Consider the following 22,789-nt stretch of genomic DNA (forward strand, 5'->3'; position numbering starts at 1 on the left):
TTAAGTGACGTAAAGGAATAAAAAGACAGGACCGATGTCTATTCTTCGATAAACGTTCCATTTCAGCTTTAATTCGCGCTAGCAATTATTTCCAGCTCGTTACAAATTCAGAGAAACAGGGAACGTTGAATAATCATTGATTTCCACTGTTAATTTGTTATGTAGGTCATCGTTTGTTAATTAATTTATTTCCGTTAAATTACTTAATTAATTTTAATATGAACAAAAGTACATACATCCTTTATACAATATTCGATATTATTACAGATACAATTTACAATTCTACAATTATACTTACTATGAAATATTCTTCTATTTATACTTACACGGGGAAAGGGTTGATCGAATATCGATGAGACTTTGAATTCGATTTAATCAACGTACTCGTAGAAGCTACACGATGCTACACGCGAATTAGATTGGCAATGTAGGAATGCACGCGCTCGTATTAGCATTAGGCTCTGGTTACAGTGCAGTTAACTCAGCCCGATTAACCATACCTATTTGCTGCGAATACAAATTCGAAACGCGGCTTTAGATTGATTTGCATCTGATTTTCGTCGAGAGGTGGGAAATATATCATCGACCACCGACCCTTCTATCGGACGCAAGTATCGTAAAGAGAAATAGTCAGGCACACAATCAGCAACGCAGTCAAATAAGAAGAAGCACTACTGTTACATTTCGAACACTAAACGAAACACACAAAGTTGTTGCCACTGAAAACTGTGTAAACTTAGGGTGGTCTATGGTTAACAGAGTCTCCTGGAGTTTGGCATTGTCGGGTAGAACGAATCCACGAAAAGAGGTTTCATCGAGAAACACCTGGCCCGTACCGTTTCCCTTTGTCAGTGGGCCGCGATTATTTCCTGAGGGAATCATGAAATCGATAAGATTCTTCTCCGAATGGAGTGTCTATCGCGAGGACGGCATCATAGACTCCATTATTCCGTTATCGATCACCAGATCCGTCACGTTCGATCTTTCTCTACCTGATCCTCTTCTTCGAGGTAAAAGCGATCTTCAAGAGATTGACTACAGGCGCCTCGAGCGCCATGGAGATGCAGAAGGACATCAAGTACGAGGCGACCAGATTGCCGAAGTACAGAATCAACTGCGAAGAAGCAAACGAGCTTTTGAGCCTTAAAGCTTCTTTCTTGACGGTATAAAAAGATCCTATTCAACTCTTACCACGACGTCGTTGTGAAGGTGGAGCGGGCCATCCATTTGGGTGGCGGTGACCATCATGATGACAGGATGCACCAGGTAGGCGCAGTAAGTTAACCGCGAGAGCGGATACATCAGCCTAAGTGACAACAGGCTGTCGATCATTCTGGCGGATCCGGTGCAGCATTGAATCACGATGAAGGATACTCCTATCGCCCAGGCTGTGTGACCCAAGGCGGCGTAAACGGAACTCAGCGTCACCGTTAAATTTCCGGGGTATAGACCGTAAACCAGCGAAAACATTATGGCGAAAGACAATATCCAGCCGATCAATCGTGCAATCTGGAACAGTTGTGTTCGACCTTTCATCATTATCGCTGTAGAATCTTTATCGTCTTTTTACGAGCCGAACGACGGAGGCTTTTCCTAGCTTCGCGTTGAAAGCGAACCTCCCACGCTCGGATGTCTTATCCTTAGTAGATGGAAACGTTTGCGTTACATATTCTGTAACGTTAGGATAACTCACTTACCAGCGGTAATTTCAATTTGCAGCTAGTTTTGAACAAAATGTAACCAGTGATTATCCCGACAAAGTAAGGACCAGCTCTTAGCCAGGGCTTGTCGTACAGCTCGTCGAAAAGGGCAAACGGCTCTTGGATCCTGCGCGGAGAAACGGAGAAAATTAAACTTTACATAAGGCCTTGTAAAATTTCTGCTACGAGGGAAAAGAAAATGACATAGAAAAAATACACAGGAATTATGGAATGAATTTATTTCATTTTCCAGATGAACAACTTGGAAATTTTTCAACGAGCATAAATTTTATTTATAAGTTACACGAAACTTTCACCGTTCCTCAAATACGATTCTTTGTATCGCCACGAGTCAAGGAATTAAATGTAAAAAAATTAATCCGCTCCTTTTTTTTTTTCGCGAAAACTAATTGTATCGAAACCGTGTCATATCCTATAAAGAAAAGGATATTACGTAACTCGTTCTCATTCGTTGCTCGATAAACGCACTAGTTATTTATTCTCAGAAGTAAACACGAGCCATGGAAAATGAAGAAAAAACGGCTGAAGAAAGTTTAATATTAAACAGAAGCAAAGTGGAACGGTATTTGCATGCACGCAATTAACGAGTTTGCAATATTTTCTGATTAACCCTACGTAGAGGCTGTGTAACATTGCGATCCCATATCGTTATACCTGTTACATAATTTTTCATTTGTATCGACGAAAAGGAAGAAAAGGAAATTTGGTAATTGAGAGTAAAGTTACCTGGCTATGTAATCGTTGGCGTAGGCCTTGGAGAAGGTGGTGAACCAGGACGAGACGATCAAGAGCAGAACGACCACGGCGATCGCTTTCAGATATTTAATTGAGAGAAGAAGTAAAAATATTCCGAGAACGTAGAACTGGGTGTCGTTTGCCATGTACCAACTCCACAGCATACACTGGAAAGTTATTAATCGTTAACACGTTGGATAATTGCGTTTGATCGTGGTTCAACGAACTTTGATTAGGTCGAAACGGGCGAAAGTATCGGAAAACACTTGACCGAAAGGAAAATCCTATACCCGGTGAAAAAGGCGTGAAGCTAATGGATCAAACGTCGAACTATTATATATATTAGAGAATGGAGTTGATCAAGTGGGAGTCATTTTTGATAGCGTTTTATAGGCTTCGACGAGCATCGTGACGGCTTGACGATAACAGCTGTTCAATCGACGCATTCGCAGCCCGACGATTTTTCAATTTTAATAAACGTGGATGCAATGAAATTTCGATCGATAACTTTTCCACGTATAAAAATCCTCGCTTCATGGATCATTTCAACGAGAGTTGAAATTTTCTTTGTATCTTTGCTTCTTAATTACTCGACAAGATTGAATTCTTAGATACCGATCGCTCGGTTATTAAAAGAATATAATTGAAAAATTAAAATTAATCTCGGGCTCGGTCAGACGTGCCGCGTTGTCTCATCGTTTTCGAACTTTCTCTGAATCGTAGAACTAATTATCGGAAAACGATCGAGACGCAGCGTACTCTCGCATCCACCGGCAATTCCTACTTCCTGCTGAAAATTTTACTACATCCGCTACTAGGGGTGCATCGCTATCCTTTCATTTAATTGTCTACGCGCTCTGGTTACGTCAACTCTTACTTTGCAATCTTTGCATTCATAATGGGGACCATTTATTTTAGTTTCGTTGTCGACTAAAATAGCGTTGACCCAATTTTTACGCGTTATATAATCCAGGATGTTATAGTAATTTGGGCAAGTAAATCGCTAACGGAGTTTAATAGTAATTTATGATAATCGTCGAATGGAATGAGCAATGTTTGCGACGTGGGTTGTACGAATGATCCGAAACAAGGGTAAACAAAAACATGTATCTAAATTTGGTGAATAGGTAATTTGTTAGGTTCCTCTTACCATTTCCTTTCGAGGATACAAGGAGTTTAGGTAGAGGGCGTTCCTCCACCAGAATTTCTCGCAGGTCAAGTGATCGATGATCTCTGGCGAGAATACTGTCCTCGATATCGTGTGCTTTATGGCGATCTCGTTTATCCCCAGGACAAAGAGGTACGCCGGTGTCAATCTTGGTAAAAGGAAATTGAAAGAGGTCAGTGCGGTTATGATCGTGTCGTGTCCTTTGTTTGCACGACGTTTTTCTATCTAAATCGATCCAGCAACCTCGTGCCAAATTTTTAATTTCGATCGAACATTGTTTGCCTCGCTCTTTTACGAAAGAGGATTTTCAACATGACGTTTAGACATCAGCTAACGATATAATTTATTACCTTAAAAATTATCTAATTACTAGGTATTTTCGCAAGCGTCACCGTGACGCAGAACATTTTAGGAATCTGAAAACTTTCGGAATAATTCATGCAAAATTATCGAGGAAAGTTCGTCTTTGCATACCTGATAAATCTGTAAAGGATCATGATGATAAATTTGTTAAAGCAGGTCTTCATGAAACTGTCCTTATCGTTCTTTAAGCTTCCAGACGATCGGTAGAACAAGATTGTCACCAGCAAACCGCTGAAAAAGAAATCGATTAGGTAAACGTTCTTTTCGTAAATGAAAATAATTAGTTCGCGTGCTTACCTGATGAAAAAGAACGTGTCCACGGAAAATGTAGCGTTGCTGATAGTTTGAAACATGAAGTTTCTCTCGGTCACCGTGCGTAAGGTTTTGTTCTCTGTAAATCACGACAGAGAAAGTCATCATCTTGGAATTATCAGTGAAAGTTTGACTTGGTTCACCGTAAGGTTGGATTACGATGGATCAGGAAAACCGTACGTTTCGTTATATCACAATACGTTTGCACGGATTACGCGAGGGGATGTCGATAGAAAGTGGAATGCTTTAATTGGATTTCGAGTTGGATTAATACACAGACGATCGTCATTGAAAACGAAAATTTCATTCGTCTACTCTTAATTACGATTATTGTCACGATTGTGAACTAGGGATACCCGATTATTACTGATAGATGGAATGATATTCATCAAAGATTAGTTGAAACGATCAAGAAAATGCTTAACGTTGATTAATTTTCTGTGCAACGGTGCATCGTAACCTTATCCTTTGAAAGCGAAATAATGCTTACCGGCGATGGAGTAAACCTGCAGATAGGTGTGCACCATAACCACCCACCCAAGAGAGAACACCCTTAGACCGTGCAAACAAGTCAGACTATCTCTGGCCGCAGGCTCTGTGCTGAGGATCTTGCTTCCGTTCGCGATAGGATTGAACGCTGTCAGGCACGTCAACCAGAATCCTGTAACAGATTCATCGTGAAAGGGGGAAAAAAATAAAAAATCGCTACTCAGATCCATTCGCAAAGAACCTCGTTCATACCTCTTTTACTCTCCTTCTTTGGAAGATCGGGTAGATCCTTCTGTAAACTCTTTCCTTTCTCGATCAGCTCCTCTCCGTTCTCCTGTGCCGACGCGTGATCCTGATTCAAATTTTTGTTGGAGAAATTGCTGAGCCTCTCGTTGTTATTCGACACGCTCGAGGATTCTACGTCGCTTACGTTCGGTAGTGCTCTGTATTCGTAAATCGTGGCGCATAGCATCAGAAACACTATCGTGCCACCGATTCCTCTGAAAAATCGATGCATTTAGGATTTAGGATTTTTGTCGGTTTTTATTTTAAACTTAGAAGGTATTCGAATCGTTTGAAAAAAGAAGTGGTTATTCTGAATTATGTGTTATTCGAAGAGTTTTAATGGGATAAGTTTTTACGCTGGCGCTTTATGTTTGTTTCCAAGCGAATGGGACAGGGTGGTTTGTGCCAGGTAAAGCGGACCATTAAAGCGGATATTAAAACGTAAAATTAATAGTAGCAACTAAACCGCTCTTAAATTATAGCGATAAGGCATACCCTTTTTCCGCGGTGTACATTTCATTTTTAATCTGCTTCTTTCACGGCGTTTTGTCACCTCGGTTAAAATGCAATTAAGAATAAAATTCGTTCAAGGTACGATTATTCAACGTTTCCTAAGACTTTTAAGATTGATTGAAAATTAACAATCAGAAGCATCTCGCAATTTGTCCTTAGATTATCGAACGAATTACTCAGGGCTTCATTTGAATATAAACACCTGCGGCTGTATTTAATATCTCCTCGAATTAATAACCTCCCATCTGCTCCCGATAATTGGGTTATTTCTATTAGCACGCGTAATTCCGTACGCGTTTCTATAACAGAAATCATGGTACAGATTCCCGGCAGGTTTATGCTTCGTTTGTGCAGTTGTCTCGTTTGCTTTGATTAATTACCATCGAGAGATAAATCGATCATCGAGGAGCTCTATTAATCATTGCCCTAATAAATAATACTCCGCAGTCAGATGGCGTCCCGATATAAATTGGAATTCTCCGCTATCGAGACGAATGGGTGCTCTTTATCCTTTGGCGCGTGGTCGCTTTTACGGATATCTTCTCAAATATCGTGTCATACTTTGAAAGAGCTATTGAAATATATGTCATCTAATTGTAAAGCAATCGATAACGCACCGTACGCGTCTTGAAAAAAGTTCGAAGTATATTGCTGACATCATAATTAGATAAAGATGATAAGAATCTGGTCGTTGGTAATCGTGCCACGGTAAAACCTCAGTCACGAACGTGCTAAGTTATTCCGACGGTGAACACGAGAACAATGAGAAAGAAGTTGGTGTTTCGCTAAGCTGGCAAAATCTTGAACGCGAATCGCGAGACACAGACTGAGAGTAAAACAGTGGACAGGTTTTTCCTTTTCGGTTTTAATGCCACGATTCTTCGCAACCGTGAAACGAATGAAAAGCAGCCGCGATAAAAAGTTAGGCCATCGAAATTATTCCGCGGCCTATTTGCATTTTCTCACGATCTTCTTCATTCTTTCTCTTCGTTTCCTCGAGCTTTAGCTTCAATTTGTTCGTGAAATTTTAAGTGGAAATAGGAAGCGGAATCGAGCACTCTGTAAAAGTTTCAAGCGATCGTTTCACTGTTGAAATGTAACTTCGATCCGTGTACTTTCATTTAACTCTTCCTCGATTCCTGCGGGATGCGGCGGTAGAAATTTTCAATTTATCCGTAAATTGTAGCCTGCGTCGAGTGTCCCTCGAGAGTAAACAGGTCACGCGAAGTTGAATCGAAGAAGCGTCGCGACGTCAATGTCACGATTCGTTGAACTCTTTAAGGAGAAGAGCTGATAATCCTTGCTCGAATACAAATTTTTCTTCTACGAGCGATTCCTTTCTAGAGGTGTTTAAATTTCGAAAAAAAAAGAAAAGCTTTCCCTACTGTCTTCTAGATCGTACTTTCTCTTACTCATCCTTTAATGCTTGCAAATGAAAATTTATGGACGCTATCCTTGCCAGTGGAAGTTTTCATTTAATGTTATTCATAAATTTAAATGACCTGGCCAGAAAATATACGAAGATCGTGTGTATAGTTTCGGAACTTGTACCAGTTCACGGTCTGTTTCTTTCAGTTTCATTCAATTAAATTTCCCCGATTATGGGAGCGTTTGCATTGGAGATCCGGCTGAATCTTTCGCGTAACGACCAAGAAGTACGCGTGTTTTATTCAATGATACGTTTGACCGAAGTTCGCTGATTTTATGCAACACGACACTTGCAACACCGTGTCTAGTCTTGTCTTGTGCAATTTCTTAGGAAACGATCTTGATCTCTACTTAACGATTTCGTAGATTAAGTGGGGACCGATTCGAGGGGAACGATAGTTACGCTTTCCTTCTAAATATTCAATAAAAGGATTTTGTAAAAATAATACTAAGTTAGCGAAAAGTAAAGGTTGGCTTCTACTTTTCGATTTCTCTTCGATGATCCATGGATATCCGAAGAAGAGTTGCATCGTACGATGCCTGCATTCGACCGGAATGCACACGATAGTGCGACCACTTCACTTTCACGTGCCATAGCTTTCAGCCTTTCTATGATCTTGCGTAATACATTTGAGACACACGTGTAGACCTTACTCACTCATCGATATGCATTCCTGTATTCTATGTATTGTACAGGATGCCACACGATCTGAACAACCGCGAATCTTGTTTAACGATTCTGTTTGGTAATACCGGCGTGGAAAAGTAATTAGAAAAATGAAGGTAGAAAGAGGTTTCGAAATATCAGAATGGGAAGGAAACAACCCTGACCTTAAGATAGATCTTCAAGGAAGCGAATAATCACATTAACCCTTGTGAGCGATGCTTAACGGTTTCATTGAAATCGGGCCATTAGATTGTAGCTTGCCTTGGAACTTGAACTACTAGGTTATAATTTTGATATGCATCGCGTGCAAGGACGGGACGAGGTGCAAACCTTTGTATTTATAGTAGGTTACAAGTATTACTGACGTAATTCGTGGTTCGGCTGGAAGTTGCACCTTGTAAGTTAATTCATCCGTAGGAACTACCCTAACGATGCTCGGCTCGTGAATAGAATCGAAACGTTTACGGCGAAAGTTTTTCGATTAACGTTGCGAACTTTTACGATTTCCATTATACTTTGTTTAACATTTTCGCGATTGCCGATCTTTTTATCGTTTCTCGCAATCCCTCGTTCCGTTCTGCCGACAACAAATACAGTCGGTTACAAATGTTTTCGCATAATTAAAAATAGAATTTCAAACGTCCATATCCTTTTACTTAATAACGTAAACTTCTTTTTGCTTCAACTTATTGAAAGTAGAGCAAATTGTAGCAACAGATTTGCAACACTCTTTCCAAGAAATCGGTTCGCGACAAGATAATACCTTTTTTTTCTTGTTACACGCCGAATGCTGTAATACACTTATGAGTGTTTTTGTAATAAGCGAGGAAAGTATATTGGGTCGGTTTACAGGAAGGTTTACGTAAAGGGGGGTAATTTCATCTCGGAAGAAAGTGCAGAAACCAAGGAACACGTGTATGTGTGTATCATATCTGATGGCCATTAATTTCGATAAGGTTGTACCGTGAATTGTAACGAAAAGGTTCGATTACGAGGATCGATTAAATACAGGGTATCCCAAAAATAATGTGTAGGCGTTTAGTGGAAGGAGAAGACGGTGAGTTTTCCCGGGCGCCCTTAGCTCGGGTCGGCGACCGCCAGGTGGCGAAGGGATTGATCTGTTCTCGCTAGCGGTCTGCCGGCACACGTTCCAAAAAGCGGAGTTATAGACGTCTGGGGCAGAGATTTGGGCGCTAAGCGCGTGGATGTAGTCGCTAACCCAGTGGAATTTCGTCCAACCCCGCGCCACCTGGTTGTGGATTTATTTTTAACTCAATTTGCGCCCTTTAACACCGCCGGTATAAGCAATAAGCTTGACTACGGCAGAACGGGTTATCAAATCACCAAGGTTCACTTTCACCCTTTTTCTATTCCTACAAACGTATCTCCGATACAGAAAGTTTGCAATTTTTCCAATGCACATCGTTTTTTGAGGCGGCCTGTATTACAGCAACCTTCGTAAGGTTGCTGCTCCCAGAAAGAAGAAAGTCAACAAGACGCAGGTTATTACACACTCGCATACAGGGAGTCAAGATCGATGCACTTCTCATACGTTTATGTCCTCTTACGTGTTGTTTTTCAACGCGCATACGTAATCACTTTCGTTTGAACGATACGTAAACGCGTTACAAAATATTCAGGAAACCATCCAAAGAATTCTTATGTTTCTTCAATCATCGAATTAGACCGCGACAAATAGTTTTATCCGTTTTTGTTAATAAAATTTACCGTGTTCCTGATTGCTCGAGCTGCGTTAGAAAGGATTGCAACATTGTTGCGGGTTAACCGGCTCGCACCGCGAATCTTAACGCGTAATTACGTGGACACAATCCACTCTCCGTGCCTCTCTTATTTATCGAAGTGAACGTAACCGTTGCGAGTTGCGGGTTGCGCAAATTCCGCTCGCGTAACTGCACTCGGACAGTCGGCCTTATATATTCGACTATTATCAAATTCTTTGAGGAATTATATTTTCGCCGGTGGGATAATGAAAATTAGGTAATGGTATACTGTTTCAACTCGATTGAAATTGAACGTATAGACATCCTGAAGCGTGGCCTATCTTTGGACCTCGCCTTTCGATTGCTGCACTCCCGGAAGCAATTAACAAATTTTTTTTTTTTTTACGTAACTCGGCACCGTCCCTTCAAATATCTCGTGTGTCACACGCGAAAGTGTCGCTTTCAGAAGTATCGCGGGAAGTGCATTATGTGTTACGCAGTATCGTTTAACGTGCTCGTGGTTCGAAACTATTCTGTCAGACTGGAAGTTACTTGCTAAGTACTTGGATCCCATCTGTATTGGGCGCGAAGGTCTCGCTTCCACAGTAATCAGCGTGAAATTACATTCTAAACACCGGTTAATAGGTAAAGCATGGTCGAAGATTTGATTTCTGCAGCTTACGAAAGCGTGAGATAAAAGTTGTTGCGTTACTTACGAGAGGACGTAAAACTTGGGGTCGTGCCAAGCGGTGTAGTCGCTGGAGGGTACTTGTTTCACCGAAATGATGTGAATTTTCGGTCCGATCGTTCGATAAGTCGAATTACCTTCTAGTTCGACTCGATCCGCGTTTGCTCTCAACATCGAGGTCAGAGATACTTGACCACAGGTAGCTGGTAAACAGAGACCGAGGAATAGTTGTCGTGTCTGCAAATTAAACGGTTTCACTTATAACAAGAGAAATCGGGCTACTTTTTCGATTAACTTCGAGGAGCCACAAGTTAAACCAAGATAAAAGATTCAATTTTAAGGTTAATTAAATCTTCGTCCCTTATTGTTCTTCGCCGAGTTTGCTTTGACTTCTGATTTTTACAACTACGTTGAAAAGTTTCAGCGCCTTCACTTTTTCCTTTTCCCTCCTTTCTTTTCTTATCTGATTCGCTTTCTTTTCGTTCTATGAATGTCTCTTTTTAAATATTCCTTGATACCAGAAGACGATAACGTTCTTAAATAACTTTTTTCCCTTACGACCTAAATGGAAAGGAGGGGTGAAAAAAAGGGTCAAGTATACTTACGGAGAAGTCTATTTCCTTGGGTAAAGCGAGGTACATCCTGGCCACGTGGAATTTCACCGGATAGGGCGGCCTGTCCTCGATCCCCGTACCAATGTTTCCATCGGTTCCGTTCAATTCTTTGCAGAGGCTGCTCGAACCGAGCCAGAAACCGTTACCGAAATAAAATTGCGACGAATAACGACCGCTCGCGTCTGACACTGTAATAAACGATTGATAGTGGCAATTAGGTGGTATAAAGGTACGATAGATTCAGATCGTTAAAATATTGTTCTGGAAAATTGAATCTCGAGGGGGTGTAAAATTGTCAGAGTCATGCTTTTCCAGGGTTTGAGTTACACGACCACGTTTGCTCGTGTAAAGGTTCATTGCCAGTTACGTAAATAGCCGGCTGGTGACCACAAGAATAGAGAAAGTGGTCGTTTGTCGACGCGCGTGTAATAAAGACCCACCGAGAAATTTCGTGACGTCGCTCCGATCCTCTTTTTGAGAAAAATAATTTTCTCTTAAATGTCAAAGAGTACGATCGAAATGCGAGGTGAAAAATTCTTAGAACCGTTATTTCGTCGACGTATGTTTGGTCATTTGCGATATTACGAAACGGACTACGTTTGGTATTCCTGCCGGTTCTCCGGTAAATCAAATTATATAAAGTGTTGGAAGTTCCGGCCTATAGAAAGCATATGAATCTGTAATAGGTTTCACGTTGCCGTCGGTTGAATGCCATGCTTTATGAAAATAAGGCAATTGCGTAACCCGTGGGTGGCGTCGAGTGTCACCTGGTCCAGAAACTCTGTGAGTTTTCAATCGTGGCAGCTTCACGCTTATTTCGAATTGAAATGAATACTTTATTCTTCGGGAACTTTGATAGACGTTTGAATAGCCCGAGCAACGCGTTCCATTAAAAAAAGAAATCATATTTTTTGTTGGCATTTATCATTGTTTGTTCGGTGGAATAAGGTGGAAATGGTTGGTTTGCTGGGATGATAAAGGAGCAGGGCGTAAGGAGAGGTTTGGAAAGGGAGAAGGGTGGCTATTACGAGGCGGTAAATTGCAGTTTCGCAAAGTAATGACGCATTTGGCAAGAGCAAGTTGTCTGCCAGCGACACGGTACTTGGAAACTTGCCGAACCATGAATTTCTCTAAAGCGGACCAAATTGAACGCTACCCGTTTGTCGATCTCGAACGGCACGTTGCACTTCACTCTCTAAACATGTACACGGTTGTTGACAAACCTCCTATCCTTTCCACGTATTCTCTTTTAAAAGTGACAAAATTCTACCACTTACTATCCCGTCATTACCCGAATATTATCATAGCTTTCATTTATTATTCTACCCAAACACCGTTGTTCCAAGGGTGGCTTTCATCTACGCGGTCGGTCTGTGTACATCCCCTCGAGTGAAATATACACCCCGACAATAAAGTAACTTGTGTGGAATTGCGGGAACTCGTTATCTCTAACCCAGCAGCACCACTCGATGAAGTTTCGTTCCGTACTCACTCTTAGCGGCCCAGAGTTTCCCATCCTGGAGAGACTTCAAGAAGAACTCCATGTCTCTTCTGCAATTGTCGTCGAGTTTACCAGGTAATCTGGACCATTTGAGTGGATCGTAAAGATCCGCCAACCATTGGACGCTGTTGGCCGTTTTCTCGAGCTTCTCTTTCATAAAATCGACGTCCAGATCCCTCTGTTCTTCTTCCTTCTCGTCGAACAATTTCAGGTAGTTCTTCCAATCCAGTTCCGGATTGTTCTTGCTGAATTCAATTAAAGGGCGCCGTTCCTTCGACGCCTCTTTCTCGTCTGCTTGATCGGTGCTATTCGAATTCGGTGTCTCGGTGGTGATCGACGATTTATCTCGAGGCTTACCGAGTCTCAGAATATTCGACTCATTTTTCGATATTGTCGTCTGAAGGATACAGCTTATTATTAATAAATAATATATCGAAGTCATTTTGATTTTAATCCTTAAAGAGAATTTTGAAGAAAACACATCTAAGCTAACTGATTGACGGATAATTCTCGTGCATGTTGAATCACACGAAACGTCGATCGTTGGCACGCGTTCAAATGTTACTGCAAACTCTCTATTTACGGCTTCACTTTCTTTTTTCGCCGGCCACTAGATTCGATCGTAAACACTTAAAGAAGTCATCGATGTCTCGAAGAGAGTTTCGAGTGCAAGGTCTTCGGAAAGAATTATCTTGAAAGCGTTCGATCGTTTTATCGGTATACTTTGTTACGAACAGAGTAGAAGAGTAAAGGATTGAACTTTCGAGCTAGAACAAAGGTGGACGCACACACGTGGCTAAGGATCACGCACTGAATGGAGCGAATCAAAGTTACCAGTCGCGTTTACCCGCGAGGTTCCCCTTTCTCTCGACGATATACTTTAACCTGGTAAATTTCCTCCTTCTTCATCCCCACGAACAGGCTTGTCTCCATTTCTGCGAAACTCTTCTCGAATCCTGCCGGTCCTCGTGGCAATACCTGTTCCATAGCTAGGCCCCTCTTTTCTGGCTGCGGGCAGAAAGGGAGTTTGACCTCCTAACTCCATAGGTGCCCGATTTCATTTCATTTGGAATAGCAAATTGAAGTGTTAGATTGGGAAATGAATTCTCCGTCTTCTTGGTTATATTATTATAGAAATGAAAACATGAAATCGATTAAACCACGCGTTCGCGTTGCGCCATATCGGTATTTCGAAGCTCGTTGCACGTCAAATTATTTACCCGTGAAATGACAGTAATCAAAAGGTTTATTGATCATTTCCACGTTACGCCAAGGCGTCTATTCGCTTCTTATGAAAATCACCGATCCTCGATGGTGCAATTATTTGACGAAACGGTGTCGATCTTTAAGCAAGAATTGCGCGTTTTTTATGGTATAAGTCTTTGAATCCCGAGTACATAAACGGAGAATATCTTTTTTCCTTCGCTAACAATGTTTGGAGAAAGCAGCTAGAAGACGTTAAATTGAATCACCTTTCGCGTAATGGACTTTAAACGCGATCGTTATCGTTACATCGCATAACTGCTTACCGTTTCGACTACTATTCTATTTTCTCTGCGAATCACCTGCAATCGGAAACAAAGAAGCTTGCTTTCAATTGCATCAATTTGGTCAGCTGTTCGTTCATTGTTAAATTGTTCAAGAATCAACCCACCAACAGGGGTTTGTAAACCAATTTTAAAATGAACACAATAGCAGGTATACAGGATCAATCGTACCAAAGAATTCAAAGCTATCGAACAGAAAAGCAACAAAAAAAAAGAACCAATATTGGCCATTCATCGAATAACATGTTTCGTATTTCATTGTTACCAAGCTCGGCAACATAGTTCGCGATAACCCTTTGTGCCCGCTCGTTAACGCGGGGCCGTGTAAAATATCGCCTCATTCATTTTCACTTTTATTCGACGCGTTTACGCGATCGCGAACCATCGCGGTTGGTTCGATCGAAGGAGCTCGTAAATTATCACGAAATTTCTCTATCAATTCGCCCTTTGCTGTTTTCGTTGAACGACCTGTTCGCCAGCGCGGAAACCATCGGTCGAATGAGAGGAGATCCGGTTGTTCCGTTATGCAACCGAGCTTTCTATACGCGTACGAGTGGCAACCGGTCTGCTCGAAGGAGCTGGATCTCCACGAGACACCGCTTTATTGGCTTCGAACCGACGAGAAAGCAATTTACCCTCGATTCCAGCTGACGTTATTGCGATGCGGGTCAACGCTGTTGCAGCAATCACTTCTCCTTCTTTCTTTTTCCTTCATCAAGTAACATAGCTGACACTTTGACAGTTTGGCAGCCAGAGCTTTACGTATTGTCCCCCGAACGAGCCCGGTTAATTGATCTTTTCTAGTCTGCCCACAGGACAATTCGGCTAAAACTTCTTCCCCCTAACTGATTATACGCCTTTTTTCAACTTATATTAATATTTCCCACGTATTTTTCTTCCACTGATTGTGAAACTTGCGCGAACACACCGGATTCGTTAGCAAACCTGTATATACAGAGAAGTGAAAGTCAAAGTATTAGCGGAAAGAAATTTCTATCGCTATTTTCAAATGTCTATTTCGACACAACCCGAGTTTCTCTTTGAACGAATTGAATTTTTCTTGGACACAAACCCTGGGAGCAAACTGCATACCCGACGGTTGATAGAAAAGATATCTTAATGATCGATCTAGCAGTTTCTCTTAAGGTAGTATTCGATACTGCCTCTTGGTGACGCTTATAGACAGTTTAAAAATTTGAAAATGATATTCATACACACCATTTGAATCATATTCCTTTCGTTAAACTTCACTTTATTTTTGATTTTCATCGATTAAAAATTAATACATTAAATACAGAAGCGTTGATGGATATTTATAATATATTTTGCGAGGTCTCCACGAAGTCAGGATGGCCGAGCGGTCTAAGGCGCTGCGTTCAGGTCGCAGTCCACTTCTGTGGGCGTGGGTTCGAATCCCACTTCTGACAAATTTTTTGTTTTCTACTCCTTTTGTATTAGAAAATAAGCAATAATCATTCTGCTTATTCAAATAAATCTGAAGCGAGCAACGGAGGTTAATCTGAATTGTGGCATGCAATGTTAAGAATAATTAAACGCAAGATAAAAGGAGATAGGAGGGAATACGATAGTGCGAGTTGCATCTGCATATCGGAATGACCTCTGTTATAAAATATGTACTATCGTACAAATATTATAGTGCATATTCCGGCGAAACTACCGTAATCCAAATCGCACCCGATGTTTTATGATTTTGATGTTCACGATGCATCGTAATGGCAGAAGTAACTGTTTCGAAGCGTTAACGGTGGAACGAGCTAAGAGAAAAAAGAAATATACGCAAAGACTGAATCTTTTTCGCTAAGAAAAAAATGCTTGTTCACCGTCGCAAAGTATGGAAAGAAAAGTGTCGAGCGTTCGGTAGTTGCAATCGATTCATTTGCATTCGCGTGCGTTTGCAAATTCTTCAGCGCGATCTTGACATTACGTAGCCAGCAGGTTTAATCGCGGGACCGAATCACGAGAGCAACAGCATCGATAGATGCGAACAACTGCACCACCATCTGGTAACAGTGAGACGACAAAAGGATCGAGACGAAGATCCTCGTCTCATTTTGTTCGTAGAGAACTGTTCTCGTGCGAGTCGATTTGCACACAAAGCGTAGGTGGCATTGTTCCGTTCCGTATCGGAGGAGGATGCTCGTTCGTTTTATTGCTTTACGCGAACCAATTAATTCTGGCATCGTGTTAACCTGTTGCAAGCTATGCGATCACGTAATTCAAATACCAAATCCTCTCGGATCACCATTTTGTCCAGCAACGATTCTTTCGACAAAAATGAGCGATCATAATAATTTGATCATCCACCGTGAATGCTCTGCGATGAATCTTCAGACCGTACGTGAAAGCCCGCATCGCGAATCCCATGGAAACTTGTTAGACAGCCAACCGTGCAACATTGGGATTTATTGTTAACAACCGTTCGAAGCGGGTCCCAGTGTTCACCGCTCGACGATATCAAGATTGATACTTTGAACTTCAGAAGGCGGATTGTTTACACGCTGGGAACCCGGGATTCGCGCCATCTGGTATAAAAGTAGCGGTTACTCCTCTCGCGACCTCAGGGGACCCAATTTCCAAGCCTGTCGCAGAGACATTCGATAAATCCTCGGTATACGATGCTCCTGGAGCGTTCCTCGTTCTCCAAGATAGATAACCGAAAATTTTTCGCTAATCCGGCTAGCAAGTGAGGTGGGAATTAAATGAAGATTGTATTTCTGTAACTAGTTACACCTGCGATTTTCGACCTTGTTGCAATCCTCGCTTCGTCAGTTCTGCAGGTATTCGACTCGTTACCATGACCCCATAGTAAATTACCTTAACCTAAATTAAACGTATTCGTGTGGCTAAGCTTGACACTAGAAAATGTCCACTATCCTACAGTATCTCTAATTTTCGACGATAATTGTAACTGGAGAAGAGTAGTTGAAAGAGTTGGACACGGATGCAATTAAAGGTGAAAAAAGCCGGTGTCCGTTGGCGTGTGACGGACCATCTGGCGCGAACGTATGCAGGCGTATAGCGGTCCGTGGCTCGCGTGTTCCTCAGCATCGTGTGCTCCACTGTTTCGGTATCGAGATTCCGTTTTCAATGGACCTACTTTTATACAGGTCTTTCCATCCTCGATTACACCACAGGTATGCGCGTGTCTGTGTCGCAGGTTCGATTAAATTCCGCGTTCGCGGCAAAACCTGCCGATGCTGACCTCGCCAACACGGCAGCTGCTTGAGAAAATTTGAATTCTCCAACCTCTGATGTTAGTTTACCGCTGCATCCAAAGAATTAGATAAAACCGTCTGAGATAGAGTATCGCGTTGTTTCGAAGGTAAACGGAGATTCTTCCCACGAGTCAGCGTAATTGGTGAACGACTGCTATTAGGTACTGTGGAAAATTCTTTAATAAGCGAATACGCATAACAGCACCTTCGTTAAAATGTCAATAGGAACACAGATACAAGGCTGTTATTTAGATTTGTGATTGTAGATTTACTGATTTTTCGATTCACGATGATTGCCTGTAGCAATTATGTAGCTACACGTTAGATAAATATGGATCTTCAGAAGAGGATGCTTAGGAATTTAAAACAATGTCGCATTTCAATGAACTATAAGCAGCGTTTCTCCTGTCCCATGTAATTCATCATTTTCCTGAGATTCCTATCGCGAGGTGTTTTCAATTTTCCCAAACAATGGAAAATCTCGTCGGTTCGTTCGATAAATCATCCACCCACGAGCGTAAGCGGTTACCTTCTTAGAGGGTTCGCTGAAAGATAATTTCGCTGGCTGGAAACGTGCTGGAATCTCGATAAGCCTCTCTCGTGTACCTTCACGGGTGATTGTTAACATTTTTTTCAAGATGAGACGCGATAGCTCCAGGATGGCTGCACGAATCGACCAGGGGCTCTCGCCCCGAAGCTTAACCCTCCACTTTTTCCTTTATTCTCTTCCTTTTTTTTTCTCCTTTTTCGTTTCTTGGCTGTTTCTGAGGTTAGCTAGGCGAAACTTGGCGTCGTCGTTGAAGCGTAACGTTGTTAACGTGACCGTGCTATTGAAAATAACACTTTGCGTCTAATCGTCGTTCGAAACCCGTTTAAAGTATTCGTTTCTATATTTTCTTTGATTTCATGTAAATCCGTGAGGTTGGTTATTGAAAATTTACAAGAAGCTCCATTGAACATGCATAGGTATTCATCAGAAAATCTGACTAGATAATCAAGCGTTTATCTTTTCTAACCCTGCATCCGAAATAAGCAGGTAGCGTGGAGAAAAGTCAAGTATCCCGCGTAGTGTCTCAATCGGTTGTAAGATAGGTAGAGAAGGGTTAAATCGTAGCTGTACACTAGGATTTCATCGATTCCTGAGAACGCGAATTCTCCCGTCCTCGTTTACGCTCGTTTGCGAACGAAATGGTAGCCGATGGCGAGGGATAAAAGGTCTAACGCTGCATCGGCCACGAAAACGCGACTCGGTGTTTGCCACGACACGGCTAACTACGGTGTTTCAATTGTACGTTCGATAATGACAGGACTTGACCGAGCGATAACTGGAAGAAGGAAGGAATTACAGGCTGTACCTTCTCGTAAATACAAACCGTCGATGCTAGAACCGCCATCCTCCCGGTGTTATGCTACGTATTCATCGAACGAACAACGAGCAACTTTTTCACGTCGATTCTGTTGCTAGAAACAATATTACCCCAGTTGGCGGAAACAATTTGTTTCCACCGAAAGCACTCGCATCGAGGAACGTTTCGGTCTTGTTCCACTTACAACGATAACCGAATAAATCAACAAAGTTAGTTGGAAACGAAAATGATAAAGTTCTGACAGGAAGTTCTGACGACCAACGGGGTCGTCTTCGTTCTCAATTAAAATTGCATCAATCACTTTGTGCAATGGTAAAAATAACTTTGCAAGTGGACTTTCATGTGGTCCAAATACCTGATCGATATCCTGCTGACCCGTTTGACTGTTTTCAACGCACCGTGACGTACGAGGAATATTAATTATGCTTATTCAGTAGCTGTACCGTGTATTTACGAGCTACATTGATGTCTCGTATGTAGGTCCTGTGTCAATTCATTGGCACGAAGCGTTTTAAACACGAGTACGAATAATTTTCATCAGAAAATGCATCAGTGACATAGAAATCGTTTCAACGTAAAATTAACCAGCTTGCATCATGAATATCTGTTTCTGCTTATGTTTTAAATTAACATTTTTGTGCGATACATTTGAATAACTTACGATACTAATTAGCCGAGCCGAGGTGGTTCGATGGAATCGTAGGACCAGGTTGTTTCAGCGAATGTTTCCGTACGTGGGAAAGGACCGATAACGAGATTCTCAATCGTTCGTTTGGAAAAGCTCGAACGTCCTTAGGACGTTATCTCCAGCGTGCGCGTTTTTGCATCGCGTACACACGCCATTCTAGAGACTAATAACAAGGATTAATTGGCCGCGCATAGACTGTCGGGGTTAATGATCTATACACGATGGCGATTCGACGCTTCCTCTACAGTTCGTTCATTCGCATCCTTATTTGGACCGTTGTTCATTAATCATACATATATGTATATAGGTATGATGTAAATTTTCTTTTATACTCGTTAACGAGTGAAATCTTCGACAGTGTTAGACGCGTTGATCGTTTGTGGCAGTTGTACAAACTTTCATAAGTTCCCGTGACTCTGCGACGGTGAATCGAATTGTGGTTGTCCCGCGTAATGACACGACGAGGTTACGGTATGATTTCTAGGAAAAGGGTTGTGGGTGGTCGAGGAGGTACTAGACGATTCCGCGAATAGCCAGCAAGCGTTCCGCCTAGAATTTCGAATTCGCATTAGGGACGCGGAGAGTGCGGTCGAAAGTGCATCGCGCAGCTCCTTGTCCCGTTACTCGAGTGTGACCGTAGAGTTGCTAGAGTTCATCTTTCGATTTCATAGGCAACCTTACCAACCTACGCTTTCCTGCATTCCACTTCGAACGCGTTCTGTCGATAGAAGTTTAGCGTATCATTTTTTATAGCGAGCTACAAAACCAGATTTGGCCACTTTGACACGATTAACTATTATCATGTACATATCGATATCTTCTCAAGATCTACTTTTACACTAAGAGATGCTATGAAGAGTACCTTGCGTTAGCATTGCCTATCTCTCTTAATCACTATGTTCTGCCTAATTTATTGCTGTTATACCAGATTTCTGTATGCAGCTTGCACCAAGTAACATCTTATAGGCACGAAAAATTATTTTTCTTAAATTTTCTATCAAAAGGGTTAATCCCATTTATTAACAAATAAATAAATAAATAAATTAGCATATATAAGTGATAATTATTACCACGAGGAACTTGTTACCAAGAAACTCGGCTAAAAGCTGGTAGCTTAAGACGGAAGAATTACGACGACGATAGTCGCGAGGAAGCGAGAAGCTTCCTTGTCCAGGTCTGTCTAGTTGTCAGGTCCGTTTGTATCCAGCTGCTTTGAAACCTGTTACACATCCTTGTCACAAGCCGTCCACGCGTACGGTTTTTGCAAATTTGCAAGCAACCGCTTCCCATGAACGGCCGGTGTAATTGTTGGCCTGTGACACGTAGCAATCGTCCAGTATTCCGGCTGTTCGGTCTCGGAAATACGCTACTCCGTACTCCGTGCGCGGTTTCGAAAGGATGAGACGTGCCAAACGACTACTCATTTTTTTCTTCCACTCTCGACCACCTGTAACTACTACGTGAGAAAACTGAAACGACCCGCTCGATATTACCGTTTCGAACGATTTTCCTGCTGATAGCAACTTCGCGAGATGAATTCTAGCAAAGGGCTCGAACCGGTTGAACGGATATAAATGACGATCGATAAAGTTCGAAACCGTTGGTAGGAACGAGTTCTAATTTAATTATGTATCGAGCAGATAACGATCATCGACGGTAAAACTAACGGTGGCGCAGCTTCGGGTTATTAAATGCTCGTGAAAACTGGTATCTCCAATTAACGGGCAATTTACTCGCGTGCGTACGCGCGAAGATCGCGCGATTGGGGAACAATCGTTAATCGAGCCGCGATTATATCGGAATCGGAATCGAAATCGTAATCGGTATCCCATAGCGAAACGAAGGAAGATCATGCAGCGACAAAGTGGTCTCGAGTCTCTTGAAATCTTAATTAAACGGCAGGAAGAAAACGCGTCTTTAAGAAAAGGTAGGAGAATCGCAAGAAGCTTTACGGGCACGGATATCATTTCCACCTGCTACCGGCTACGACCCAGGCCACCGGCGAGTGTACAGTTAAGCCACGGCCCGTTCTGAAATATTGCCATGCCATTTTTTGCGGCTATTTACGCGAGAAACTAATGGATTGTACGCTGGCTGCGCGTTTAACCGTCATTACCGCAAAAGCTGATCGTTATTCCTGTAACGCGTGGCTTGTACAACGAATACTCCGCATTCTTATCGGGATACCAAGATATCGCCGTATTCTTGTTTCCACTTGTTTTTCCACCGTGGACAAAAAAGGATTCCGAAAGTTTCTATAATCTTTTAGCCAAATCCTAACAAAGATGGAAAGTACATTAGGGAAAGGAATGCGGGTACGATACGCGCATGCGTTGTAGATCGTCGCTCGCTATTGGCCGACGCGATTACACAATAATCGCGTCGCCTGACAAAGAAGAAAAATGAGCGAACTTTGAACGCGAGGATCAAACGTGGGGACAGGGCGGAGCAATTACTCCCTTCCATCTCTCGACAGTACAATCTTCGCGAAGGGTTTTTAATTTTCTTCCAATCATGTCGAAAGTTTGCAGAAATTTCCAGCGGAAGCGATAACGGTTGCGCGCATTAAGTTTCATTTTATTTGCGGATGATTCGTAAAATTTTCAGCATTACTCGCGTAATTTGAAAATAATGGAAGCCACGTTCCCATCGCGGTAACCGTTGTTCCAGAGATAAGGGGATAAGAATGGAAACGCGGAATGAACAGTGGATATTCCGTTATTTAGGATGTCTCGGAGCGACCTTGCGGGTCGTGCACTCGTTGCACTCCTCGCAAATCGCGAATCTCGTAGATACAGTTTTCCGAGGAAGCCAGTAGCCGTGGTAATTCTGAATTGTAAACGTAGTCGTCATCTCGACAATCGTGTTCGTTAAAACGAAGTTCACTACGATCGAGGGTACTCGAACGTAAAGAAGTAAAGAACACAACGTAAAGGCACGAGGTTGGCGTCAGCTGTCAGAAACGTCGTAGGAGAATCGATGTTTCTTCGTTGCTTGAAAGACCTGCTTCGACGCGGAGTACAACCGTTAGAGCAAATCTATAAGCATATTTTCACGGACCGTTCCGTGGAATGCCTGTCGAATGCGTCGACGATTATGCGAAGGGGAACGAGAAAATTGCATCGGTTATGTCAAGTATGTTATGAACTCTCGAGAAGACTGGGGAGTCCGCTGCCACGCGTAATCGTCGCGGATATCTTGCGAACCGTGCAATTAATTAGATACGAACGTTAATTAAAGTTCAACGGTACCGACACGCGTAAAACCGTATTATCTTTCGGCGAGTAGTTACAGACGTTGATCGATGCAAATGTTTCAACATCGTCGGATCGACGAATGATTTCACGAAATTTCGCTTTACTGTTCGTCGACCCGGATATCTCGCGATCTCGAAAATAACGTAAAATCAAAATGCTACTGTCGGTATTTAATGGAGGGGAGGAGGGTTTCGTCTCCCCGGGCGCCTTTGGTTCGGGTCGAGGACCGCTAGGTGGCGACGAGATGTAAGTGTTCTCGCTGGCGGTCGCCCGGCATGCAGTTCAAACCTATAGAAGTTCCGAATTGCGATACGATAGATGTCTGAGGCAGGGATCGTCTGTTATCAGCCCTACTGGCAAATCTGACAGACGATCCCGAGAAGAAACACCTTTTTCTCCCCTCTCTTACACTACAACTATACGGCCGGTGACAATTTGTTCATTTTTTATACACGAAGGAACGAGGCAAAATAGTAAGTCGAGTTTCGT

At 42.2% G+C, this 22,789-nt stretch overlaps 2 protein-coding genes and 1 non-coding gene across 4 annotated transcripts in view; 2 read left to right on the forward strand and 1 right to left on the reverse strand.

Annotated features, from left to right (window-relative positions):
- tyn (trynity) overlaps positions 1–22,789 on the forward strand; it is an 86,495-nt gene that overhangs the window by 14,018 nt on the left and 49,688 nt on the right. The gene's annotated exons all lie outside the window — the stretch shown is intronic.
- LOC117605254 (nose resistant to fluoxetine protein 6) lies at positions 210–13,227 on the reverse strand. The gene is made up of 12 exons (XM_034326361.2): positions 12,197–13,227; positions 10,696–10,892; positions 10,119–10,327; positions 5,041–5,288; positions 4,790–4,960; positions 4,285–4,378; positions 4,099–4,218; positions 3,607–3,772; positions 2,448–2,623; positions 1,698–1,827; positions 1,192–1,509; positions 210–1,114 (listed from the first exon to the last, which is right to left on the reverse strand). Exons 1-12 carry the CDS (start codon positions 12,645–12,647, stop codon positions 989–991), a joined length of 2,406 nt encoding a protein of 801 aa, XP_034182252.1. The 5' UTR covers positions 12,648–13,227; the 3' UTR covers positions 210–988.
- Positions 15,096–15,179, forward strand: TRNAL-CAG (transfer RNA leucine (anticodon CAG)). The gene has a single exon. It is a non-coding gene; the product is annotated as a tRNA-Leu (tRNA).

Source organism: Osmia lignaria, chromosome 3 (genome assembly GCF_051020975.1).
Source record: "Osmia lignaria lignaria isolate PbOS001 chromosome 3, iyOsmLign1, whole genome shotgun sequence".
In the NCBI taxonomy this organism is placed as follows: Eukaryota; Metazoa; Arthropoda; class Insecta; order Hymenoptera; family Megachilidae; genus Osmia; species Osmia lignaria.